We start from the raw sequence: 11,003 nt of genomic DNA on the forward strand, positions 1-11,003 counted from the left end.
TTATTTTCTGACCTTACTTAAAAACAAATAATTATTTTCTTTTAATCAACTGTTGGTAGTTTGCACTTGCATGAATAGCAAGAAAGATTGAAAAGATATACAAGCCTGAAAAAACATATAATAAGAACGCCATAAACCAACATTCAAAAGAATGACATTTTAAAACAAATGGTTCCTAGGTCCCAATTCGATTTTCTTTAATAAAAAAAAGAAAAGAAAATTCAGATTTTCTTCATTGATTCAGTCACCTTTCATCAACATTATTACTGATTATCAGCTACTGATTGCTACCAAATTTTAAGTTGTTTTAATAAAAATTTAGCAAATAATGAGCTATTCCATATAATTTAGGTACCCAATATGATACCAAAATTATAATGTAAAAATTTATAAACTACGTTTTGCGGCTCAAAACTTTAACAAACTCTCTTCCAATAGCAGTGGCCAATATTGGAGGTACTGCATTTCCTACTTGCTTGTATTTGCTCCTTACAGAACCAGAAAACTGGAACTCATCATGAAATCCCTGAGCTCGTGCACATTCCCTCACTGTTAGTACTCTATGTTGTTCCGGATGAAGTACTGAAATTTGGTCACGATTATACCACACACACGTGTTATCGTAGAACTTAACAGTTTCTGTTTACCTCTTCCTTGTGTGGCTGTAGGCTCAGGATTGGTTGTGACAGTTGCCAAAGTTCCATCCCATGAAACTCTTCCATACGTCCCTTTCTTGATTGTCTTCGCCTTCCTGGCTTTTTTAACTTTACTCTGAAATGTCTTTTTTACACAAGAACGTGTTGTTTCTAAGCAATAATACAGGGCATTTTGATCTTCTTCGCTGAAAAAGGGGACGAGATATAGTTCGTTTATTAATCGGTTAATAATCATGACAGTTAATACTTACAGGCCCTCAGTTACATCATCAGCTGGCGTTTGTATATTATTTAAATCCCCTCCTGGAGGCACTAACGTCATCCTTTTTCTAATTGCGGTACTAGTTTGGGTGCATTCGTGATCTATTACAATATCACTTTTATCACAATACTCTCGAGAGCATTTCGCGTAGAACGATACATCTGCCTCGCTGCTGGTATAAGCCATTTCAGGCTTCATGCTGTCATAATCAACCACTGGAAGATCTGCTATGGCGTCCCTCACAGTGACTCTCCTATATGGCAAAGACCCAAAAACTCCAAAGGCGTCATCACCGTTATCGTACTTTAACTTATCAACTACAACGGACTCCACTCGTTTTTCGAAACTCCCAAAACAGTGGGTCGGTGCTGGCAATGGCGGTAGAATCAAACCAGGAGCAGCGCCAGCGATAAAAATGCGTCTTCTTGATTGAGGTAATCCGTAATGGCCTGCCTGAAGCACGCCGAAGGTTATCTGGTAGCCGATTTCCAAAAGACACCTCAAGGTGAGCTTGAAGTTAGAGCTCTGTTCGAAGCTCACGAAGTTTCGGACGTTTTCGAATATGAAGTATTTTGGTCTGAAATTGAATGTTACATGTGGGGAAGCCCATGAAGCTGACACAATAAAATAAAGCAGAATTAGAGAAGATAAACTGAAAAATTGAGCAATCGTTTTTGGTGTATGAGAAACCTTGGATAATCTCATGCGTGATGATACTAATCGCAGCGGTTGTTAGTATTTTTAGTTTTAGATGTTGATAAAAGACAGACATCTTTAAGTCTTATATTACTTCAAGAAGAAGAAGCTGACGATTATCTGTTTCGATCGTTAATTGAAAGAAACTCAGAAGGTTGTTTTAAAACGCTCTTAAATCATTTGCTTATAAATGAACAAAAGTTTATGGAATATTTAGAGAATCAAAAAAATAATTAGACATTGTATTGAATTTAATTGAAAAAGCTATTAGAAAGGAACCATCAAAATGGTATCGGCGACCCGTACGAGTTGCTTAAAAATTAAGAGTTACACAAGAAGTGTATACAGATGTCTTCGGTTTTGCACGTATTTTAAAGATTAAGTCAATATACATTTGAATAATTAGAAAGCGAGATCGGAATTAAAACGTATTGTGCAGACTCATAAGTACTTGATTCGTTATTATTACTTTTTTAAAATTTTCTTAACAACTATTTACAATCCGCAATACTACATTACAATAATTAAATTCGCTAACTAAAAGAGCATTGGCATTCACAGTAGGCATGAATAGAGCTCAACATTATGAGTTCATCCACTACGCTAGTATACTGCGTTAATTCTACTTTGCCGCCAGAGTATGAGACAGGTATACAGTATGTACACCCTCCCCAGACCTCCGCCACAGTCAAGCAAATCTTAATGGCATGTCAATTGGCTTGAAGCGTTTGAGTCGTCTTATAGGTGGCTCGTTGAGCAGGTCTGTCACTAGCATGTTGGTATGACTCCATTTCCTTTGTTTAAGTGAAGACCCGAGTATTTCGTCGCGCACCCAAGGGATGTCGAGGTCCTTATGTATGGTCTTGTTGCTTACGAACCATGGGCTCTTGGAGATGATTCTTAGTGTTTTGGATTGAAATCGCTGTAGTATTTCGATGTTAGAATTGCTGGCACTACCCCATAGTTAAATTCCAGAAGTCCAGACTGGTTTAATAATAACTTTGTATAGCAAGGCTCTGTTTTCCAGACTGAGCTGCGATTTATATCCCAACAGCCAGTACATTTTTTTCATTTTTAGATTCAACTCCTCTCTTTTGGTTAGGATATGTTTTTTCCAGGTCATACGACGATCGAGGGCATCGTATAGATGAGCAGGAGTTTTCATTAATTTAATTAACAATTCATCTCTATATCTTGGAATTATTAGGTGGCCGCCGATTTCCAAGACATGTCAAAGATTAGCACTTTGAGGGTAATTACCTGTCATAATTGTTCAAGATTCTACAGGATGTTAACGAAATAGCTTTCGTAAATTTAACCAATGATTAAGAATATCACTTTGAACTAAAAAGTTCCTTAAAACAGAGGCTATAAATATAAACATTATGTGATTCTTAATTTATTATTTTAAAAAACTTTTTACTTTTCAATCATTGTTGTCATCTTAAATTAGCATAATATGTTATCTTACACACTTTACCCAAAAACGCAAATTGATTACTGTTTTTACATATTGTCGAAAATTTTTTCCAGAAATTGTATGAGGTTTTTCATCTGTCCACTTGTGAAAATTGTGGAAATTCCAAATTTCATTCCTTGTAAAACGAGTTTCGGCCATTGATAAAATACTGAACAAGAAATTCGAATTTCCTTCTTGTTCTATAAACATTCCAAAATTTTCGCCTCGAGGTAAAATCAGTAGGTAAAATCCCTCGAACTCTTTGCACGTAAAAAGGATAGAGCAATTGCTCCTTTAGCGTTCCATGAACAGTCCAATCGAAAAGACCTACATCCGTCGCGTGCAGTATTCCGGGTGTTGAATCCTTTTCAACGAGGTTTAAAACTTGTCCTTCGGCTTCAGAACCGACTTCTCGCCGTCGACTTCGTCCTTCATTTGTAGATGTAACACTACCAGTATGTGGAAACCCCCTTGGGAAACTTGCCAAAGCTCTATCGCGTTTTTCTTTTTGTAGTTTGTAACGCCTCTCCATAAATCAAAAGCATGTCGGGACACTCCCGTAAAGAATACATTTTCACATAAGTACTGCTAATAAGTCGAAATAAATTCACGTCCAGCTCATCCAAATTAACTTTGTGGGTGAGGTGTTGCGAGTAATGGCAGAGGAAGCATTCAAACGAAGGGCGAGATCAAACTAACATATTAAAAACATGAAACGTCATATAGTCCGTAACAAATGTGGAAACTAAGGGAGGTTTTATCTCGTCCCTTTGCACTGGGCCCTCATGGGCTCCACTTGTCCACGGGATAATATGTCAGGTAAGGTGGGATAAAATGCAGAGATGACCTCAGAGTAACGCAACGCAGCTGGGTATATAACTGAGATATTGATGCGGTAAAGAAGCCTACCTGTTTACAGCGCATCCGATGCTTAATTACTTCACACGCAAAGTTAACTTGGGAGCGACCCTTTAAGTGGTCAGGTTTCCACGGTTCGGTGCGGCGTTACAGCGTAAAGTTAGGTTGGATTAATAGTTTTAATTAAGTTTCAAATTGTTTTTTGCTGAATGATTTTAACTTTTTTGTTACACGTCAAACAAACAACGTCTGTTAGGCACGTGTTTTAAGATTTTATTAACATTTTGAATTTATCATAGTTTCTCGATTACCAACTTTCACATTTTTTTTTGAAAAAATTATTCGGTTTTTGACCCCTGATGTAAGGAATTTTTTCAAATTTAAAATGATATTCTTAATCATTGGTTAAATGTGCGAAAATTATTTCTCTAACGCCCTGTATATTTTCTAAAAGTGGACCTTATTCACCAAGCGTACCTATGTTTTGCATCAACCTTACTCCGTTTGGGTTTATTGGAGATTGGTGAGAAGGTCAAGAATCAAAAAGTGCATTTTTGACATTTAATGCTTACTACTTCAAACGGAAGGATGCTGTTCGGATCACAAAAAGGTATATGAAGTCTATGAGGATGATATTGTAAGTGGACGAATGGTTTGTGAAATTTCGAGGGAACCAATTTAATCTTGAAGATCGACAACGCTCCAGTAGAGGATCCTGGGTTGTCGACGATCAAATCATAAAAAAGCCACTCATGGCATAGCACAGAGACTCAAAGTATCGAATTCCAATGTTCATGATCATTTGATGCAGCTTAACTTCTTTCATCGCCTAGATGTTTGGGTGCCCCACGAATTAGGCCAACACAATTCGATGGATCAAATTTCGACGTGCGGTTGGTTGCTTAAACGCAATGAAAACGACCACTTTTTGGAAAGGGTTGTAACGGGGGATGAAAAATGGATTCTGTACGATAATGTAGGGCGAAAACGTTTGTGGGGTTATTCCTTTGCACAGCTATCAACCACCCCAAAAACCACTATTCTATTCACTGAAAGAAAGCTATCATTTGTTGTTGGTGGGACTGAAGAGGCATTGTTTATTGTGAACTGTTGCCGAATAATCAATTCTGACGAATATTGTGCTTAGCTGTACAACTCAAAGCGTATTATTGAACAACTACGCCTAGGATTGGCCAACCGTAATGGGGTGGTTTTTAATCAAGACACCATTAGACCACACGTGCCTTTGGCGATGGCGCACGAGTTGTTGAAGTTCTGTTGGGACGTGTTACCGCGCCCACCATACAGTCTTGACTCGGCACCTTGCGACTATCGCCCATGTCGTTCTTTACGAAATTCGTTGAATGAAAAAACATTAAATTCCTTGGAACACTGCAAACAACGTCTGGATCAGTTTTTTGCCTCCAAGGCAGGGACCTTCTTTTAAAATGAGATAATGCAACTACCCAAAAGCTGGCAGACCGAGTTATATGGTAAATATGGCTGTATTTATGAAAGATGAGAAAGGGTTTAACTGCGTAGTGTTTACTGTTGTCCAGAACATACAATTACAGAAATATTACTTTTTATTGCAACATAATAGAAAATCATAGATTCTAGAACCCTCATGCATAATAAGCATATTTTTTAATATAAATTAGTTAAAACAAAGAACGAAGGGGATTCCGATTTTAAACTTAGTCTAGTGTTGATGTAGCAAGTCTGGTGTCCTGGACGAAATTTTTAATCGGCGTCCCCCTACCCGCAATAAAAATGGTGACCAGGAAAGTCTACCGCCCTTCCTGGTCCGCTGTCCGAGGCCGTCGGCCATCGTTACACTTCATAAGGCCGGCAATGCTCTGAATATTGAATCGAATCACAAGAATCTGTACACATGGTGGTCAAATCCTTACCTGTAATAATCAATATATCCCAAATAAGTGTTAATTTGGGAATTATTTTCTTTTGTGGATTGAGCCGATTTGAATCTGTTTATAATAGAGTAGCCCTGACAAGGAGGACCTCCAACAATTATGTCAATTTCTCCGTTTTTCGGCATGTTCAGCGCATCCCCCTCTTTGTTCAGAAGTTTGTATAATATATCATTGCAGTCCTCCTGTAATACCAAGGTCCCTTGGTGATTCATTTTAAAGGATCGGCAAGCATCTTCGTCATTTTCAATCTACAAATTCTAGCGAAATGAGGGTATCTATTAGTTAATGGAGGAATGATAATCTTACTGCCCACTTCGTTTCCACTAATCCAGCCCTTTCAAGCCCATCTGAAAGTCCTCCACATCCGGCGTAAATATCTAAACACTTTAGTTTGGTTTTAATTTCGGGCCATAATGGAGCAATTTCCGAGCTGAAGGTGGACGATCTCGTGCTTGAATGTGAAGTTAAGCACCTTTGGGCGGTGGACGGCAATTTTCCAAATGTCCCTTTTTGTGGGTTGTAAGATCTTTCGTAAAAAAATCGGAAAGGTCCTTCTCTTGTCCACTGGTGTACGTTTGGTATGTTTTCCTTATTCATTACGTAGCACTTGCCTTTTATGACTTTCGTCCACTTCTCCAAATTTTCTGAAATGTCAATTATAAGGGGGAAAGAATGCGATTTTGGGCTAGTTTGATGTTTCTCTAGTCAGTAATTTCAGGAGACACTTACTTATAGTATAAATATTATTGGTCCAGAATACCAAGTGTGGATTTCCATATTTACCATCACTGGTATCTTCAAGTCTATAAAACTCTCGAATTTTTATGGAATTGTTTTTTAATATTTGCTCAATTACTCCTACGGTGAAGGGCTCACAGGGTGCCTCAATTGCCTAAAAGAGGAACCTATTTGCTACTTGAAATCGCACGCTGAGATTTGCGATTATAAATTATGTTACCTGTTCAATTTTCCCTTCTTTTATATCTCCCTTTTTAAGTTTATTAACTGTTTCCCTTTCGTAGTCTATAAAGACTCCACAGCCTACAAAATACTTCACGTTCCTCCATTTCACATAAGACTGCCCTATGGAGTCTGAATAGAACTGAATACTTATGGATTTATTAAATTTCTCTTCTTCTTTTTGCCAAAAACACGACATGCACTTGACTTGACGATTATCTCGAAAGTCAATGAATCTGCTGTTGTTATAGTCGTAACGTTTCGAGAAATAATAACTAGTGCCATCATCAGATTCGTTAATATTAATCATGTCTAATCCTCCGGATTGGTACCAATTTGATTTGTACCTAATCTGATTCACCTAAAATATACCTAGTATATTTTAGGCACGCGTAGCACTTACTCAGATGTTACTTTAGTCTTGTCCAGAATGTACTTGAGAGGCACATCTTCGCAATGATCTACTAGAAATAATTCTTTTGCATCAGATTTGTCCCCTAAAATCGTGTCCAGGCCTCTGCAATAAAAGTGCGCATGGAACATTTTACTTTTGTCCGGGGTTTCGAACATATAAGCTACTTGAGCGATTTGCAGTGGCTCATCTTCTTCCTCTGGAGGTAACCTGACATTGTCGCCTTGGTTGATGAATACGTCTCCTGAAGTAAACACATGAAAGATAATAAGACTGATATCTTTTTGTGGTAGGCAGACAACCATATGCTCGTTGAAATAAAAGAGCATAAGGTAATACGAGACTGCGGTAGTTTATTGAACCTTTTTTTCTTCCAGATCCAATGATAGGCTTGGATTATCTTAATTTTTTGGAATATAATTTGCCTAAACTTCTTGAGAATGTTCCTTTAAACGTTAGACAATCCATGTAGTTTTTACACGACGGTGCTCCACCTTATTTCAGACGCGAAGGACGGGACATTTTAAACAACCAATATTTTAACAGGTGGATAGATTGCAATGCACCAACAAGATGGTCAGCGAGATCACCAGACTTAAATCCATGTGATTTTTATTTATGGGGTTATATGAAAAGTTTGGTGTTTACTATTGAAATTAGCACAGTGGCAAAGTTGCATGAAAGGATAGGAAACGCTGTAGAAATAATTAAGGGAAAAAAATCTCTTCTAACAACAAGTATAGATTCGTGGCTAAGACGAGCGACAATTTGTGTAAATGAAACCAACGGCGATAATTTCGAATATCTCTTGTAGTCGGCCCAGAAGTGAGTTTTTGAGATTTCTAAAAAATATCACATAAAGACTCTTCTTGGTTTCTAGAGGTCTTTGTCGTGTTAAAAGGAAAGCCCCGACATAAGGTACACCGGGTATATATGTATATGCCAAACCATTAGGAACAGTCAGGATTGTACACGATGTATCGCTGGGAACTCCTCACATATAATTCGAACCGTTTCTGATGATTTGTAAGTGGTTTTCACTCCTGTGGGAACGGCTCAAGAACTGCCACTTACCCACTCTGGCAAACTTGTAGAAATGGTTGTCAACGGAATTGGGGTACTTCACCCAGTCGACTAATGCTTCTTTCATTTTTCGCTTGTTTACCTTTGATGGCGTTGAATCATCAGTGCTTAAAGATAGAAAATGAAGTATATAGTGTTAAAATGAAACGAGTTGGTTGGAGATATAAGTAAAACTAAGTTTATTCACTGAAAAAAGGAAAATTCTGGACCTTGACGCATCTTTGTAAAAATTATAGTTATAATAAGTGTTTGGGCTTAACTTAGCTCTTGGAGTTAATTTCTGAAATAAAAAAAGACTAAATTTTCAACATGTAGAGCATCCAATTCTAATTATCTCTTTCAGCACTAAAAGCTGGGACTGATAATTTTTTCAACGTTTCATTTTCGAGATATTATTAATTTTATTTTTACTGGTAAAGCACCGGAAGGTGTCCGATTCCTAGCCCTTATTGTTCCAAAAAACAAGTTTTCCATACCATGAAAATTAGCTTGCAGTAAAGTTAAACATAACTAAATTTTTACTTACTATTTACCATGTAAAAAAAGTATTTTTTATATCTGCAGGTCATATGTATGCATTTATTGATTCAAATTTAATAAACGAAAACGAATGATGGAATTTTTGGTTTTTTAATTAACAATTGGTTTTTTATTTACATCAAAAACGACTTGTTTAATTTCAGTTTTTTGAGCATCTATAAATAGAGAAATTAACGCCCTTTAATAGGAGATATCACTTGAGAGGTAGTTTGGTTTAAAATCCTTATGATAGATGGCTGGGCGCGAAGGGGTGTGACTAAAATTTTGACCTAAATGTCCCCCCTGAGATCTAAATTGACTTTTTTTTTTCCAAAACCGTAAACTTTCGCAATTAGTAATTATTTAAGATGGCTCGGTTTGAAATGAAGGTGCTGTATGTATTATATGATATAATGCCACTGAACATATACAGGATGTTCATTTAACATCCCTTAGGACTCCTAAGAGTTTGATTTTATAAAAAAAAAAAACAAATTGCAACGATATACAGGGTGTGTGGATTTTTTTGTAGTAGATTTTTACCAGCTATCCTATGCATAGAAATAATATTTGTTGGTTATATAAACCATATTCAAGAAATACTTTGTTAAGGAAATATCGGGTGTTAAAGTTTTACATTTTTTTCAATTTATCTTTTAGAGCTCCCAAAGTTTTTGAGATATTTAAGTCAAATTATGAATGCAACTTACTTTTTGGGGCTTACATAATTAGATGGTACTGGCCGACCTTAAAAACCTACACGGTGATATTTTTTTGGGGCTATGACTCATTTTATCGTTCAATTTTTTTTTGTGGTGCACCTCATAGTATTTACTTTTAAAAATATAAATTGCTTGATCAATTTAGAGACTTTTGTGCCTTTTGACCATCTTAATATATTTCGCATTTTTTCCGTTATTTGCAAAATGGGGAAATAATGCCTGCTACTTTTTCATCAAGTAAATTTCGTTGGTTTCTGACAACTCAGACATTACGTTTCCTGACACACTACTACGGTGCAAACTCGAGTAAGGATTTATTTATTAATGATCTAAAAGTAAAGTGGATTTTCAACAGAAGAGAAATAAAACATAAGACTAAACCAGAAGACAACAGTAACTTCAGATACTAAATAAATTGAACAGTGGTAACTTGTTACGGTAGCAAAATAATTTAAATCAATATCAAATAATTATTATTACAGAAATTGTTTGAAGTGATCGCCATTAGGTTCTACATATCAATTAAAATGCCTCCATAAAGACCGTCCAACATCTCCTAAATTGTGAGAGTATATTTTCTTATTCTCCTTATAAGTTCTGGTTGAGAGTTTATACGAATGGAGTCAAATTTTCTTCCCATAAACTCCCAAATATAATTTTTTTTTTTTTTTTTTTTTTTTTTTTTTTTTTTTTTTTTTTATAGAGGAGGGAAACCTTCAAAAGGTACCCGGTCTGATGTTGAAGCGACCGGGTTATATGTGGGATTCGTCCCTGTGTGGGACGCCTACCCACTAAAACCCTCCCCTCATCACCCTGAGTCCCCCCCGGAACCGCCGTTAGTCATTACTTCAGGGAGGGGGTGGAAAACTTCTCTCCTAACGTCTTATTTCTTTGTTCCTATATTATTTTATTTATCTATTTATTTATTTATTGTTATTATTATTATTTATTGTATTTATTATTATTATTATTTATTTTTTTTTTCTTTCTCTCGTCATGCTCCTTCTGTATCACTATCCTGTTTGCCAAATCACTTATCAGTTTCCAGTTTTCCATCTTCTCAATCATTATTGTTATCATATTTTCCGGTTTTAATTTTTCCCCTACTCTCTCCTCTACTATGCACCGTTCTGTTCTCCATCTTGGACATTCGAAAAATGTGTGCCGTGCTGTGTCTTCTTCTGGGCAGTATTCGCATTGTGTACTCTCTACCTTACCTATTCTTTTCAAATAATGATTAAAGCATCCATGTCCCGATAATATTTGTGTTAGGTAATAGTTCACTTCACCATGTTTTCTGATTATCCACATCTCTATGTTTGGTATCAATACTTTAGTCCACATTCCTTTATCTTTTAGCGCATCCCATTCCGATTGCCATGTCTTTAACGTATTATTTTTTTCCTTTTTAATATCTAGTCCTGATTTATTATAAGTGTTTT

At 36.4% G+C, this 11,003-nt stretch overlaps 1 protein-coding gene across 2 annotated transcripts; it reads right to left on the bottom strand.

The window, feature by feature from the left end:
* Positions 1 to 15: 15 nt before the first annotated feature.
* On the bottom strand, positions 16 to 7,645 carry LOC136348346 (DNA (cytosine-5)-methyltransferase 1-like). 2 transcript variants are annotated; one of them, XM_066299088.1, is made up of 9 exons: positions 7,240 to 7,645; positions 6,824 to 7,186; positions 6,595 to 6,757; positions 6,172 to 6,509; positions 5,845 to 6,113; positions 1,229 to 1,495; positions 908 to 1,171; positions 648 to 841; positions 16 to 582 (listed from the first exon to the last, which is right to left on the bottom strand). In XM_066299088.1, exons 1-9 carry the CDS (start codon positions 7,564 to 7,566, stop codon positions 395 to 397), a joined length of 2,373 nt encoding a protein of 790 aa, XP_066155185.1. In that variant the 5' UTR covers positions 7,567 to 7,645; the 3' UTR covers positions 16 to 394. The 2 variants fall into 2 exon arrangements, with proteins under 2 accessions (XP_066155185.1, XP_066155184.1); XM_066299087.1 differs by having other exon boundaries at positions 908 to 1,495.
* Positions 7,646 to 11,003: the final 3,358 nt, after the last annotated feature.

Source organism: Euwallacea fornicatus, chromosome 32 (genome assembly GCF_040115645.1).
Source record: "Euwallacea fornicatus isolate EFF26 chromosome 32, ASM4011564v1, whole genome shotgun sequence".
Lineage (NCBI taxonomy): Eukaryota > Metazoa > Arthropoda > Insecta > Coleoptera > Curculionidae > Euwallacea > Euwallacea fornicatus.